Source organism: Anas acuta, chromosome 3 (genome assembly GCF_963932015.1).
Source record: "Anas acuta chromosome 3, bAnaAcu1.1, whole genome shotgun sequence".
Taxonomy (NCBI): Eukaryota; Metazoa; Chordata; class Aves; order Anseriformes; family Anatidae; genus Anas; species Anas acuta.
In genome coordinates, this window is record NC_088981.1 from 101,305,483 (window position 1) to 101,321,894 (window position 16,412).

The 16,412-nt window shown below is 42.5% G+C and overlaps 2 protein-coding genes across 3 annotated transcripts in view; both read left to right on the top strand.

The window, feature by feature from the left end:
* The first annotated feature begins 5,792 nt into the window (after window positions 1-5,792).
* RSAD2 (radical S-adenosyl methionine domain containing 2) lies at window positions 5,793-14,346 on the top strand. Its single transcript, XM_068678532.1, has 6 exons — window positions 5,793-6,305; window positions 6,498-6,659; window positions 7,104-7,333; window positions 8,318-8,467; window positions 10,458-10,490; window positions 11,003-14,346. The coding sequence occupies exons 1-6, from the start codon at window positions 5,948-5,950 to the stop codon at window positions 11,165-11,167; spliced, it is 1,098 nt and encodes a 365-aa protein (XP_068534633.1). The 5' UTR covers window positions 5,793-5,947; the 3' UTR covers window positions 11,168-14,346.
* A 1,168-nt stretch (window positions 14,347-15,514) lies between these two features.
* Window positions 15,515-16,412, top strand: part of RNF144A (ring finger protein 144A) — a 61,707-nt gene continuing 60,809 nt past the window's right edge. For both annotated transcript variants that reach the window (XM_068678534.1, XM_068678536.1), the window contains exon 1: window positions 15,515-15,731. The gene's annotated coding sequence lies outside the window, so the exon portion shown is untranslated. The remainder of the gene's footprint in view (window positions 15,732-16,412) is intronic.

A 16,412-nucleotide genomic window follows, 5' to 3' on the forward strand; every position in this document is an offset into this window, starting at 1 on the left:
CTGGGAGCAAAGCCAATGTGTTTGAGGGAAGGCAGAGAGAAACGAGAAACGAAACTTACTCCACCAACCGGGAAGGCACGCGTCACTGGGGAAAAGCAAACACTGAGGCTGTTCCTCCGCTGCTCCCTCCCCCAGAAGTTGGAGAGTCACCGAAGCACTCCCCATGGGAAATCGCTCTGTGCAGGCTGTCCGTGGACGGGGTGAAAGTGAAAGGAAAAATAAACAAACAAATAAATAAATAAATAAGATGGCGACAAATAGTTGTTTATACATTTTGTGACAGCTGCTGTGAGTGATGCAGTCCAAAATGTGGATTTCACATTTTGCAAACGTGTAACTTGAAAAGCAGGAAAAGTTGCAGCTCTGCAGAATCCCACTTCTCCCTTTCAATAACTGGAAAAGCGCCACCTATGTGATAAACATATGTGATATGACCTTAAGCTTCTCATGCATCTCCTGAAAGAATACAGAGACACTCACTCTGCAAGAGATTCCTCAGAAACTCAACGTCTTCCTCTGGTCAGCTCAAAGCACATTGCACAAATATTTGTTTAGAATAGCTCTGCAGGGGGAAGGCTGGGCCAGCGGAGGAACTGGGAATACAACTCTGGAGGCTCTTCAACTGTAGCAGTAGGTGCCTGAACTGGCTCTTGTCAAGGTGAAACGTGCCCTTTTTCACATAAGCAAACTCCTGTGTTGTTCCATGTCACTTAGATACACGGAAGCTGCTGGGCACAGATGCCAAAAGACACAGGGTAATGCAATAAACCAATAGATGGTAATTTTAATAACATAACAGTACGCACTACTGAGTCAGATTAGTGCTTGTTCTAGACCAATATTTTGTCTCCAGCATTGGTAGAATGACACTCTGCACATAACCCTGGCTTCTCTGTGGTCTGTCTCATGCTCCTCTAGTATCCACAGTCACCAGATAAGGAATGTTAGACAGCAAATCTTTACTTCTTCCTTTTAGCACCAATTTATGAACCCTCACTCTATAAATCTGTCTAAATACATTTGTGACACCACAACGGAGTTCACCTCCACAAAACCCTATGGTCTCCAATTTCAGCAGTGTACATCCCATGGTGAAAAAACAAACAAACAACCAAACAAACAAACAAAAAACTTTCTCTTATCTGTTTAAAACTCATATCCCACTTGTGTCAGCAAGTGCCCCCTTCTGATGAAATTGCTGGCTTTGGTAAATAACAGTTCAACACTCTGGTCAACAGTTCAATCACCTTCATGATTTTGTAAGGCTCACTCAGATGTCCCCTTCAGCTCTAGCATGTCTGAAGTGAGAGACCCCTCAGCTGCTCCATCCCCCTGGTATTTTGGTTACAAGGATAACTTCTTTAACACCATGAGGTCCTGCTGAGATGTGGAGACCTGACCTGTACCACTGCTCAAGTTATAGCTGATATATGTGCAAAGTTTTCACCGAACAGTGAAGTAAGGCCATCTCTCTTGTTCTCAGTACTTTTCCAGATAGTACTAAGTTTTTGTTGACTTTTTGAGCTGCTGCCTTCCACAGAGCCAATGATTTCAGAAGGCTAACTGCAGCGACTCTTGAGATCTCTCTCTGGAAATCTAAGTGCCACTACTGAGCACAGCACTAAGTAAATATGGTTTTGATTAGTTTTTCTTGCATGCACTGTGTTACGTTTCTCTACACAGAAGTTTATCTGCCCCAGTTTTGTTAATTCAGTTTTATGAGGGCTAGTTGGCTTGCAGCCAAGTTTCGGTTGAAAAGCTGACCTTATTACTCACTGACCTATCAGGTTTCTTATTCTTATGTTTTCCTGGTTTCCTGATGTCACGGTTGCCTTTCTCTGAGGACTAAATGGGAAACGTTTACTATCATTTTCTGTTTTCCCCTCCCACTGCCTTGCTCTGGTCCTGTTTACAGGCATTCCTGAGCCAAGTAGCTGGAATTTCTTTTCTTATTTATAGCGTGCTTATGAGATCACCTGTGATAGGTGTGACTTCTGCCCTACTGGCTATTTACTTAAAACTTTACTTCGTGAAAGATTCTAGGCATTTCCCTCCAAATTATGCAGAAACAGTTCAGGTAAAAATAGAGGAGAGCTGAGTTGCCTTTCATCTGCAAGACAGATCTTTGTATTAAAAATCAGTGTAGAGAGTATAAATCTGTTCTGAAATTAAAATATATTAAGTACTTTTTGGTTTCTTCAAGAGGAATTTATCATTTTTGTCTTCTGTATAATAGGAAATGATGTTGCTGAAAAGCAAATGTGCTAAATATTTGTGAAAAGCACTGTTCTTCTGGAATCTCTTCACATCTTTGAGGGCTCAGAATGCTTACTTGTAGCTACAGCTGTTTTCATGTAGAGCAACCTTTAAAGGGCTAATAAAGAGGGCAAATAAAGGGCATTAGGGCAAATAAAGCCCTATAAAGGGCTCTTCAGTAAAGCTGAAAGTCTGGGGATAAGATCTTAAGAGTACAGAAGTTAGTAAAGTGTCAGGCCAGAGACCCTGCTCTCCTGCCCATCACAATGGACAAGCCTAGATGTTCGGAGAAGAGTGTGGAAAGGACACAGAATGATCCTTCTCCTAGCTTCCTTTGCCGCTGTTAGAAGCCATCTGTTCTTGTACTTTCTGAGCTGTAGATCATGTACACACCATATTGTATTAAGGGCCTGTGGTGGACCTCTTACAAATGTTCCTGCTCTGTATCTATAATTATATGGTGTGTTTTATAACTTGATTGCATGTGGGTTATAACTTCTACTTGGTAATTTCAGTGGGAACCCCTCAGCTTCATGCACCCCAGGGAAGGATGAGTCACTCTAAGTACAAGTCCTTGACCAAATCCCATTTATGGTATGGCAGATATAACGTGGAGATCATTTCCAGCTGGGAGTGGAGCAGCAAGCAAAACAGTTACCAAGTGCTAAAAACTCCAGATGCCATTGCATGACTTGCCTGCTTGTCCTTGGATTATTTCTTGTCACGTCGTGCCTCACAGGTGATGTAGTAATCACTCCTCCTTACATCAGGTGGAGAAGCCACATATTAAAATATTATTTATATTGCTGCTGCATGTCGGCAATTTGCTTTCCCTAAAAAGATACTCTTTTGCTAGAAATGTGAGCTAGCCACACTGGAGAAAGAAATCACTGTGTTTGATTAAATAAAAAATAAACAAACAAATAAAAAAAGATAAATAATAGAATATTATTTTAAAATGTTCTTTTCTAGCAAGTGGGGACTACTGTTGCATTATTCATGTTTATCCAGATGGAAAAGCCACTAATACCAGTATTCGATCATTTCTGCAAAATTATATGTATGTTGAAAACATATTTTTGATGCAAATTCAATGAACTGAAACATTACAGTACTGGGATTGCAATTTCCCATGCCCCCCAGGAGGCATGTCCAGGTCTGGGCTTAGTTTGCAGTCACAATTACACATGGGCTTTACAGGTAGTGCAGAGAGTGTAATCTGAAAACATACTCAGCTGAGGCAAAAATAGAGAGAGCTTTTATAATTGCCATTGATTAAGAAAGCATAGAGAAAATTATGAAGAACAGGAAGTCTTAAGTATGTTTGAGTGTTCCTTGAAACAGAGATCCTCTCTTTCAAAAAAACACACCGTTCAAAGACGGCCACATGTAAGTGTACTGGTTCAATGAGCAATACTCTGACATACTCTTGGAGTCATTTTGTATCAGGTGTAAGTCTTGGGTTGAGCCAAACTGGTAATCAGCAAGGTTTTTAACTGATTTTGGAAATTAAATATCTTGAAGGTTATAAGTTTAATTGTCTATCCAGCTAAGGCAGTAGGCAACAAACCCAGGAGAAAGTCTGCGGTAGGTCTAAGTCACTCTGCCAGCTTCATGGCTATCCAGTTAATATTCTGTGCAGAAGGCCAAGTCCATATTCAAATGTGCAGAAGGCCAAGGAAGTTTCTGAGACCAGTGATAATTTTCCACCTGCAATGAGATCTCTATGTGAAGCTAAACACAGAGAACATGAATTTGGTGGCGTAATGTACAGATACACAAATACATGTATACACACAGACACAACACACAGAATATTTTCTGAGATGCACAACTGGAAGTCTTGTCTTTGAGATCTTATACCTACCAGAAGTATTCTCAGTAAGATTTTCAACTCAAAGGAGGGAGAAAGTTATACTCCCTATAGCTGCATTGGCCCAACATGACATGAACAAAAGTTAGAAATGAGCGAGGAATTTGAATTGGGGACAGAGAAGATACAAAATGGGAGAAAGTTCCTAACATGAAGCAGAATGGATATATAAGTGATAGGGGACCAGAAGGTACCAGAAAAGCCTGCTTTCATCCTTAAGCTTGTGCCTTACACAAAGGAAAGGGTCCTGAAGGACCCTGGAGGGCACATAGATCATTCCTCCTGTGGGTAACTCATGGAATTAATCTCTACTGATAAACTCTGAGACAATTTTGGAAAGTCTCAGGAGTTGAGATGTTTCCCATCATGCTGCAACCATCCATTTGTGAGGTGGTGTTACTGAGGCTAGATGCAGCAAGAAGCCTCCCTTAGTGTCATGGGTTGGTTCAAGCTGATACAGAAACTGAATACTGGCTGAAGGGGAAAACCTGAAGCCATGTTATGGTCTGGACATTAATGGGCTTGTAGATTAGCTCTAGGAAAGCAAAGGAAAGGTGATGAAAAATTATGGATAGTGTGTAACAGTACTCATTAACATACAGGAAAAATTTTTATTCACAAGTAGGCATTGTTTCCCATTAGAAATGGGAAACAAGATTAAGCTAGTTCTTCAACCTTTTTCTCAAGAGGAAAAAAAAAAAGAAGTCAACATAAATACAAGACTGTTGTGCTATGTTACTTGTTCTGGCTGGTAAATGGACAGGGGATTGAAGCTCTAATTTAAGTTTGCTAGACCCATCATGCAGCTGGTAAATGCTGGGATTCAAGTGTGAATCAAGTGGGATTCAAGTGTACCTTGGCAGAACTGGTGACACTAAACTGGTGATGCAAAAACGAGGACAGCCTGACTGAGGGAGACACAGGGAGTGTTGTGTAGGGGCTGTGCTGTAGGATGCTGTTACATACAGGTGATGTGATGTAGGTTGCTCCTCTTTTGGTAATTAGCTGTTGTACCACCAAGGACTCAAAGAAGGTGGGAATTAGCTGCTTGGCCCTGCTCTCTCCTGATCCTATTAATTTGGGGCACTTATTTGCCCCTAGACTGTGCTACCCCAGGCAGCTGCCATGTTTTCTGCTATTAAAGCCAACCCTATATTCAACATGGTGTAGTAGCTTTCCTGGAGGTGCTTTAGGCAGTATAGGAGACCAAGAATTAAGTTACATTCCAGTATTTTCTTTTCACAACTCTGCAGAAGTCATTGGGCTCCCTAACCTTGACTGCTCTGCACTGCAAACCTCTTTAAGCCTCCCAGAGCTCACAGCCCTGGGCTGAGAAGGACGCGACACAGTTTGGCAAGCACAGCTTTCACCCTGCTTCCCAAGCCTCACATCCTGACCCGCTGAAGTGCACAGTGCTACTGAGACCACTCACATCTTGGGGTCCTTGGGTGCTGGAAGTGCCCCAACCTCCAACGGAGGGGCAGCTGCCACACCAGGGCAGGAGGTGGTTTCGGTGAAGCGGCTCTGGGCAGAGGGTTCATGGGCTGGGAGAAGCAAAGCAAGAGAGCACGAGAAGTGGCTCGGTGCCAAGTTTCCGTTCAGTGGGAAAGGAAAGCGAAACCCAGCGCTTCCCCGAGACACGGCACGGTACGGCACGGCACTGCGGGGCGGGACAGGATGGGGCTTTTAAGAGAGGAGCTCCGGGCTCCTCGCTGCAGGTTGCGAGCCGAGGCAAACCGGGTCGAACCGAGCCTGATCGAGCCGAGCTGAGCCGTGCTGAACCTACCCCAGCCGAGCCGAGCCGAGCCGAGCCGAGCCATGCATCTGGGCGCGCTGCTCCACCTGCCGCTGGCGCTGTCACGGGCGGTGCTGGCGGCGCTGCGAGGACGGCTGGGCGCCCTGTGCTGGAGCCTGGCGCCTCTGTCCCTGCACCTGCCCCTGCCCCTATCCCTTCCAGGCTGGCGACGGGGACCGGTCCCCAGCCCCTCAGCCCCACCGGCCCCCCACCGGCAGCGGGAGCAGCGGGACGAGGCGGCCCCGACGCCCACCAGCGTCAATTACCACTTCACCCGGCAGTGCAACTATAAGTGCGGCTTCTGCTTCCACACCGCCAAGACCTCCTTCGTGCTGCCCCTGGAGGAGGCCAAGCGGGGGCTGGAGATGCTCAAGGAGGCGGGTGAGCCTTTGGGGGACAACTGGGACAGCTGGGGAGGGATGCGCAGTCACCGTAATCAGAACCAAGTGGTGCCCAAGAAGTTATCCCTGTAACTGTCATGCTCAGGGTCCCTCTTAATATCAGGCACCGTGTTGGAAGGGAGCACTCAACAGGCAGTCAGGCTCACAGCAACTTTGTTTGGTCCTTTTTTAGGAATGGAGAAAATCAATTTCTCAGGAGGAGAACCGTTTCTTCAGGACAGAGGTGAATTTGTAGGCCAGCTGGTCCAGTTCTGCAAGGAGGAGCTGAAGCTGCCGAGTGTCAGCATCGTTAGCAACGGCAGCCTGATTAGAGAGCGGTGGTTCAAGAAGTACGGTAAGAGAAAATCAATGCACAGGAGTGCTGGTGTGGTGTGGGAGCCTTGTTGGGGCAGCCTCATGGAAAGATGGGAGTCTTGCTGTCAGTGCAAGCAGGAGATGGTTTGTTTGTAGTTCATTGACAGTACCTGCAAACCTAGAGTAACTACCCGTGAAATATTGTTAATTACATGATATGAACAGATTCAGTCTGTTATATTGCCTCTCTGGTATAATACTGTAATAAAATAATAGCTCAGAACACCACCATAGGGCTGGAAAGGAGAGGGCATGCATTTTGAAGATGCCACTGCTGTGGCTTTTGTGGTTCATGTGATGATTCGACAGAACTGTACTTGGGTGGCACTTGGTGACAGATTACAAGGAAGTGAAAATGGGCAGACTCCTGACAACTTTCAGCTAAAGAACTGACTATTAATCCATTTTTAAAACTTGTTTTCAGGTAAATATTTGGACATTCTGGCAATTTCATGTGATAGTTTTAATGAGGAGGTCAATGTTTTAATCGGGCGTGGTCAAGGAAAGAAGAACCATGTGGAAAATCTGCATAAACTGAGACAGTGGTGCCGAGAGTATGCTGTTGCTTTCAAAATAAATTCTGTGATCAACAGATTTAATGTTGAGGAAGATATGAATGAGCAGATCACAGCTCTCAACCCTGTGCGCTGGAAGGTAAGAAAGTGGTGTGTAGTGTAGGTTTTGTGTTCAGAGAAAGATAAGGAAGAAGTGAATTTCTGGAGTTCTCTGCACCTCTTATAACCTCAGGCAGATCTCCAGCTCCAGCTTGGGGTGGTGTTAGTGGACTTTTTCTCAGTATTGCATGGTGTTGAAATGGGTTATCACTCTTTCTGCATTTAAATGGGGCCCGATATGTCAAGAATATCTTCTGCTATGACATTTACACTCAGTTTCTCCCTATTTGCTTCAGAGAAACAGGTGTACACACATCATTTTCCAGGAAAACAAACAAACAAAGAAAAACGTAATAAGTGAAATTGTGGTCCTACTAAAGGACTGTAAAGAAAATATGGTATACATTTTAATATTTTATCAAGCTTCTGTCCTACATTTTTTTTTCCCCTGGGGTTTCAGAGTGTGTTGATGGCTAAGGCACCTTTTTCTTCAAAGTCTCTCATCTGTATGACTTGTCATGTAGAAGGAAGCCATTCAGTAGACAAACTGTTTCATTTCTGGGGAGTTCTATATTTTCTGCAATTATCTGAAGATAGCTGAATTTACAGCACTCAATCAAGTTAAAGTCATAAAGGATACAGATTGACTTGATAGTCTGCAAGGCACATAGTACTTATGACATTTATAATATAGCCATACTAATTTAGGTTCAATCAGAAGTTTGTTTGGGCTTTGATTATCAGTGCCCTTATTAAGAGCAAAGCTGTTAAGATTTCTGTGGAAATCTGGTTAGAAGCCATGACTGTGTAATTACATTTAGAACTATGAGATGGTAATTTGCTAAAAATAAACCTGTGCTGTATCCTTTGCATAAGATTCACTTAATCACAGTTTCTATCAGTGTGGCTGCAGTTACAGAAAAATGAAAGACATTGATACTGATGGTATTTGTAATGATGTCAGTCTGTTATTCTCAAGGCAAGTAAAGTCCTAGAATCTTACCAAAGTACTCTTTGCCCTCAGGTGTTCCAGTGCCTGCTCATTGAAGGGGAGAACAGTGGTGATGATGCCCTGAGAGAAGCAGAGAAATTTGTTATCAGTGATGAAGAATTTGAGCAATTTCTGGATCGCCACAGAGATATCTCCTGTTTGGTACCAGAATCTAATCAGAAGGTAAAATTGAGACTGTCCTGTCATAACTTTATTTTGTGGTTACCTAGAAAGATTTCATGGAAATTAACACTTTTCCTATTAGTATTGGGTTAGAAGAGGTACAATACAATGTAGCATCTGATTTTGTTACAGTGGAAGCCAAGATTTTTTATTTCCTTTAAGATTTTTTATTGAGCACGATGTTAATAATAGAAGAGTAAAAATTCTTTGATCCCAGTCCTGTGGAAGCCAATGAAAATTCTGTCACAGTGTCTTGTGGCCCTCTGAGTTAGGTGGATGTAGAAAGTATCAGCACAAAAACAGTAGAAACTTTATTTTCCACAACTGAGTTGTGAACTCTAAGCAATATCTAAAACCTCTGGAATCTTCCCCACCATGGCACGTGAGTCTGATAAGGTTGAATGACAATGTAAACACACTTTGTACCGTGTGCACATTTTCCTAATAGAGTTTCATCATGACGTTATGCAGTGTCATTGACCCACATGAAGTAAAGAGATCATCCCATTCAATGCTATACTGGGTATTGAGGAATAAGAACTGGTATTTTTGCCTGACACATCTTACTAGTAATTCTTTCCACAATAAAGCTGCATTTATAACATTGTCTATCTGAATTCCTTTGGATTGCATTTTCAGACTCCTTATTCACAAGGAAACTCCTTGCACTACTGCATTGCTCAGCATTCAGCTTGCTGAGCTGCCATCTAGGTTAAATTAGCTGCAGTAAAAGACTTCAGTGCCCAAGGGTGGATTCCAGAACCTTTTAGATGTCTACAGACCCTATACAAGGCAGGAGGAAAGTTAAAAATTCACTGTTCCAAAGGTTTATGAACTGAATCAATAGTAAGTTTAGCCAACTTAGGGAATGCCTTGAGTCTCCGATCTCTTTCATTTTCCTCTCCAAAGATTAAGACTCTTCATACATAGCTTACTTCCTCATGTATAGAGAGCTCAAGCGAACAGTTTGGGTTGTCTTAGTACATAATACCCTTGTGGCTTTCCTTTCAGAGGAAAGACATCTCTGCTGACCTTAGCCTCAGTGAATAACTTGAGCAGTAAGGAGGTGTCTGAACTTAAAGACTAGGCTGTCATGGGATACTTCTCCAGTCTTCCTGGTGAAGTTGTGACACTCAGCTGCAAAAAGTTCCAGATTACCTGATTAGTCATAGAAGGTAAAAGTAAGAGAGAACTGAGGAAGGAGAAGCTGTTCAGACATAACCTAGAACTTTCTGCTTTTTAAAATGTATTTTCCATTTAAGAAGTCCTACAAAGAAAAAGTAGACATCCTTCAATAAGTTTGGTTCTCTTTTCATGTAGTAGAAGATTCTGTGCTTCTCATTTCCATCAATTCTGTGTAGAAGATAGACACCAAATTGATCAAACAGATTTCTTGCCTTGCACAACAACAAACTCCACTAACTCAGAGAATATTTTTTCTTGGGGTGGTAGGGGGAGAAAGTAGGAGATGCCCAGTTAGCTGAGCAAATATGTCTTATTTCTGCTCTTGGTCTATTTCCTGGTGCAAATCTGAGAGCTTTTTGATTTGGGAGATTACTACTAATACACATTTGTCTGCTGGGTCGATAAATAAATACCCTCACTAAAATAGTCATGTCATTTGTTTGGCAAATAACTTAATCATTCCAGTATGCAAAATAATGAAATTACTGCTGGCGTTGAAATTAAGAGCAAACTTGGACGTTATTTAGAACACCTTTATCTAGTTGGGCACCCACATTTAAATTTGATGTTTAAGACGTCATATTCAAATAATTGCTGTTTAGTTTCTGTGTTGAGACATGCTAGTAATCCTGTCACTTATTCTTGTAAATTTGATCCAGGCTCACTGAAATAAGTAGGAAGACACTACCTGGTTCAAAGATTTGGATCAGGCTTTGAAAGAGTAATTGTTTGTCTTGTCCTTGACTTTCTCAAGAGTGGAATTTTCATTTGTATATTAATTTGTTCTTATTTTGATATATTACAGATGAGGGATTCATACCTCATTTTGGATGAATACGTAAGTCTTTGTTTGATACTTGATATTTGCATGCTGACACATGCCCATGTGTACTACAGTTATAACCAATTTAATTTACATGTTTACCATGTAGTACAAGGAATACATGTCATTTCTTCCCACAAACATATTGAGTACTGAATATAAGACTGTCCTAAGGAGGAGTTGCCATCAGGTTGCATGCATAATCTTGTGAATCTTAAAGTATAGATGTGTCATTGCTGCTTTCCTGTAATTTAAAATATAAAACTTGTCCTGAAAGTTAAGTTTCATAGAGCCTACTTATTTTACACGTAACTGAAGAACAAGCATTTAATCTTCAGGGTGTTTGGTATGGCTTTGTTCCCACTAAGATGTGTCAGTGCATCTAACCATGAGCCTCCGAGCCATCTAAGAGCTGTTAATACATTCTCATTGGTTTTTGAGGGATTGCAATGCAAGTTGTTTAATTCCGTAGAAACATTAAGCTTGTACAAATTAACTTTCTAACATCTTACCTATTGATTTTACAGATGCGTTTTCTAAACTGTAGAAATGGACGGAAGGAGCCTTCCAACTCTATCCTGGATGTTGGTGTAGAAGCAGCTATAAAATTCAGTGGATTTGATGAAAAGATGTTCCTAAAACGAGGAGGAAAATATGTGTGGAGTAAAGCAGACATGAAACTGGACTGGTAACTCAATACACTGAGTTGTTACAGGTGCATTCTGTAATGAAAATATGTGTGTACATGTGTATATGTGTATATGTATATAATGTTATTAAGTACAATATGGTATATTATACAGACTGATGTTCAGTGCAATCCTATATTTGAAAGTGTTAAATGTTTTTAGGATGTAGATTTTGTTCTTATCTATTGTTGGGTTGAACATTATCAACTACCTACAGTGTTTTCATATAAATAGATCTCTGAAATCTACTTACTGTTCCGTTGTATGAAGGACTTAAGGGCAAACTGTTAAGATACTGACACACAGGAAACAGTGTTAAGATAATAGATAAGGTGTGCTGGCAGGAAAACAAACCACAATTAAAACGTACAAAAACGTATAAAAATCTGCAGTTCATTATAAACAGCTATAATGACTGGCAAGTGGAAACCCCTATCTGGAAATGTTTTCTGCGTAGGTCGTTATGGACAGGTTGTTGCAGTTCCTCACTACCTCACAAGAGGGCTAACTGGTAGGCCTTTGGAAGCAGCCCTTTTTCAGAAGTAATAGAAGGTCAGAATCTAGTTACCATTTTCTATAATAAACAATATATTTAGAAGGAAATCAAGATTAAAAAAATGACAGTTTTCATGCTTAAAGACTGAACTGTAAAAGCATCTGTTGTTTTTCTCCCTCTCCTCCATATACACATATGTTTTTTGCAAAAATGTTGGGAGATGTAATTTTCTCTGAAAACATTTTTATTTAGTCACGAGAGATTATTACATTTTTCCTAAAACTTGAAAGTGAATTTCACTCGATAACGAGCAACTTTTTATTTCACATTGGCAATGACCTTACTTCTAACAAATATTTACAGGGGAAAGAATGTTTGCATTTTATTCATAACTTCCTCCATTTTCCCTTTATCTGCAAATATTGATTTATTATTCTTTATCAGCCTCATACATACAGTTCTGTTGAAGACCTCCTCTGAAATGAATGAATAATATGTAAGATACTTCAGATGTATCTTCTCTTGAATACTGGCACTGTTACTCTCATGCTTTTTATTTTTTTAAGGCATGGTGTTGCAAGCAACATATATCATGTACCTTTCTTTTAAAGGTTACTTGGTTTTCACTGTTGGCTTGATTGCCAACACACAGATATTAAGTGAACCTAACTGGGCTTTCTGATAGCTATCTGTGATTTGAAGAGATGGCAGCACCAACATAAAATAGAAAATAGTTTTAAAAACCTACACAGGCAATAATTAAATATGCTGCCTGATTTCTTGGTCTTCTGACGATTTTATAGCATTATAATTACAGTTTTTCAAATGTATCTTGTCCCACCCCTCTAGAGTTCTGTATGAAGGGCACAGGAATGAACATTGCACAAAAGAGAAGTGAGCTGGCACTACTCATTCTTACTGTCTGCTGAACTTGATACCTAGACTCACATGTTTAAATATTTGCAGTTCAGCACACATTTAATGTACAGTGTAGAGAAAATTACACTTTCTTTTCTTTTCCTGATTGTGTTGGTATTTTTAAAGTGTTTTTTCAAGATAAATGTTTTGTATTCACCTAATACACCTTCAAAGTTGAAAGGGAAAGCACTTAAAATAGGAGCTGCTACTTCTGAGTAGAAAATGGTGCAATCTCTGAAAATGCAATGAAAATATTTCAGTTTATTATTTCTTCAGTTTCTATTTTTACTGTCCTGACTGTAAATTTACTATCTCAATGGTGTTCTTTTGTCTTTTTTGCATTTCACAAAATAATCACGACACTTCCAATACGTTTCAGTATTTTTTTTCTTGAATTAATACTAAGTGACATTTTAAATGTGGCCCACACACATTAACCCCACAGTCTTTTGGCAGCTGTTTCGCTGACCTCAGTTGGAGTTTTGCCTGAGTAGCAACTACAGGCAGCGCAAATTTGTGTAACTGTGGTGGTTGACTTCCTCTGTGTTCCCATTGCTCAAACGTTAAGTCTAGCATCTTCCTCAGCACTAACGCTGCATGATAGAAAAGAAGTATTTTCCTTTGCTGCTGGCTCAGTTCCAGCCCAAGGAAAGATTTAGTGCATCAATGTAGCACTAAATCTACCAGCTTGCTGCTTCTGCAGAAAATGCCAGCTGTATCGCAGCACACAGATGTGAGGCGCACAAACTCCCATTCAGAGCCAGAAATCCTGCCATTCTTCCCTGTGCATTTTTCTCTGTAAATGGCTATTGTTGTGCTGCAAGAGATCCTCTGTGCCTGAGGAGGAAGCTGCAAGATAAACAGAAAGGAGCTGAAAACGTGAAAATGCAGTGAATAGTTTAAATGTTAAGACATTGAAGATGACTTTTATCATAAGGCTCCTATTTCTTATTTCTTAAAATTTTAAGGATTTTACATTGTCTCTTGCTACCATGTGTAATTAAGGAAATGTTTTTGCTCTGTATGATACTGTTTTCCAAAGAAAATGCCAGTTGTGTACATTGCAAATGAAGAATTTGACTAAAACAATTTGACAACACATTGAACTTAATAGATAGCTATTGGTATTTTAATATGCAAAATTTGTTTTTGTGTGAAAATAAAAATAAAAAAAAAATGGCTGCAGCTTGATTAACCCATATGTACATATTTTAATCTGTAAACATAGTTCATGTTGGACTAAAAATTGATTTGAGGCTTTTATTCTGTACTTGGGCCTAACTTTCAGCACAGGACTAGAGGAGTAATACTGAATTCAATAGGGCTACTCCCAGACTAAAAGATTACATGCACAGTGTGACCCTGAAGAGTCAGGATTTAAAGTTAAGTCCTGTAAACACAGATATGCTTGATTGTATTTTCATGTGTAATCCCATAGTACTGCAGCTGAGCACATGCTAAAAATGATGGATCAGGCAGTAACTTACATTATTGTTTACTAGCGTTATGGAGCTGTTTATATTTTTAAAATTCTTAGAGATGAAAATTTGGGAGAATGAATTGATTCAGTAAAGAAGTGAATATATCTTGAGTAATGAATAAAACTGTCGTTTAAGATGCATTTTACAATGCCCACCTTTTCAATGTGAAAGAAGCTTAATGTATTTGAATGCTGATATGAATTTTTGAATTATACTGCCACATAACTTGTGCTAAGTATTTTATATGACTATGTTGCACATTGCAATAAATGTTTCTGTTTTCTTAAGTTTGTCTATAATTTCTTTCTTAAAAAGAAAAAAAAATACAACCCAGAGCCACAATAGCTGAATGTATGACTGCATTCACACGAGAGCTGTAATTCAGGATGAAGCCTGTATTTAGCACTGGGGTCTGCTTGCGCAGCGCCAATGGCAGCGTCTAGGCCGCAGTGGAGAACAATGGTGGTGATTCTCCTCGTAATGAAAAGCATTCGTTATGTGCCTGAGTGGACTGTGCTGTGTTGGGGGAAGAGAATTAAAATACATTGTGCTGTTCAGACGACAGCCATTACAAAAGCCACAACTGTCCATAAATATCCTGGGAGAAACAGATTGTCTTCTCTCATGGTAAATAAGAGAGAAAACCTTGTCAGGTTGGAGGAGTAAAGACAAGAGGCTTCTCAGGCTCATCTCCCTGTCTTTGGGTTGTGCTATGAACTGTTGTACCAGGCAACCCCAAAAGGCACTTTCAGCAGCAATTTATTGTGTGTGTGTTGGAAGTTTAGCATTTTTTCCATCTTGCTTTTGCCTTTTTTCTCCACATTCTAGTGTTGGGCAGGTGCCTGGGCGTAGAGCCACAGCCAGATGCTGTTCCCCACCCCAATCCCTAACCCCAGGGGTGCCGTGCTGCTGCCCTCACCCCTCGCTCAGGGGAGGGTAAAGTCTGTGTGGCACTAAGTCAGCCAGACACCTGCAGACCATCTCTTCAGCTCAGTGCTTCTCCTTTGTGCCTCCATGCTTTACAGAAGAAAGCCGTGCTAAGTGCATAAACGAACAACAGGAAAGCAGCTGTTCATTTATTTATTTATTTAGTCTGGTAAATAATGCTTGCAAAAACAGCAGCTTGCCAACCAGCCGTGACCATCATGGTTTCCTTCCTTTCCTCGCAAGCAAGGCTGAAACCTTTCCTTTGTAAACCCCGAGAAGGTTTGTACATCTCTCCTTGACGCGAGCTGGGACAATCTGAGCCGCGACCAAAGGGGCCATGAGGGAAGGGCATGAGGGAAGGACAGCGGCCCGGCACGGCCCGGCACGGCTCCCAACACCTCCGGGAACTCTCTCCCGGCTGCCAAGCGGGGAAACCCCCGGTATCCCCGCGGCCTCCGGGCCCGGAGGCGCCTGCCGGGGCCGCCAGGGGTCGCCGCAGCGGGGCGGCCGCTTCAAAGCGGGCGGGCGGCAGCAAATGGCGCCCGCCCCCGCCCCACCCCGCTCCACCTCACGCCGGAGAAAAGCCCGGGAGCGGCGCTCGCCTCACGCACCGAGGGGGAGACCATGCCTGGGGTGGCGGCGGTGGAGGAGGTGGTGGCGGCTCTGGTGGCGGTGCCCGGCCGCGGCTCCACGGGATAGCGCCGCGCACCTCGCCACCCTTCCCGGCCGAGGCTGGAGCGGCGCGGTAAGGGCGAGGCTGGGGGTGCTGCGGGGTGCCCCGCGTGGGTGTGTGGGGTCGGCGTGTGGGGTCCCCGCTCTCCCCACGTCCCTCAGATCCCTTTATATAAAGGGATCTGCTCGATCCTCCTCCGAGGCCTCCTCCGAGGGGGCGACGGGGACGCGGTGTCGCGGCCCTGCCCGGGTGCCCCGGTGTCGCCGGGGGCTGGCTGCGGGACGAGCGCTGCGATCCGGAGGCGGCAGCCGCCCGCTGGGTAGTCGCGATAAATCGCGGGCTGCGACAGAGGGAGGGCTGCCGGCAGCGGTGCGGCTTCCAGGTAACGAAGGGAGTTCCTTGCACTTGCCTATTTTCTGTGCTGCGATTTACAGAAATGAGCTAAACCTCCGTGGGGCAGCCCGTGCCCTTGGGACGCGACAGCCGCTCTGGGAGAGGGTTTAAAAAAAAAACAAACACACCCCAAAACCAGCCAAGCAAAGAGGCACGTGGATTGACATCCACAGCCTATGTTCTCAGGAGATGAAGTGTGCCATTTGGGGGGAAATTGTGGTGTTTGGGTCTCCGGGGTGAAGAAGTAGGAGTTGGAGGTGTCTTCTCTGGCTTTTCCTTCGTTCACTGCGATTAAGAGATGCTGTTGATATAAATGCGTATTTTTGAGGTGTCAGGAGAAACAATATGCATGATAAGGGT

Excerpts from the sequence above, each read along its gene's own strand:
- RSAD2 (XM_068678532.1), top strand. The coding sequence starts at position 5,948 with ATGCATCTGGGCGCGCTGCTCCACCTGCCGCTGGCGCTGTCACGGGCG. Across the intron at positions 7,334-8,317 it reads TCAACCCTGTGCGCTGGAAG|GTGTTCCAGTGCCTGCTCAT; the intron begins GTAAGAAAGTGG and ends CTTTGCCCTCAG. Across the intron at positions 10,491-11,002 it reads ACCTCATTTTGGATGAATAC|ATGCGTTTTCTAAACTGTAG; the intron begins GTAAGTCTTTGT and ends TTGATTTTACAG.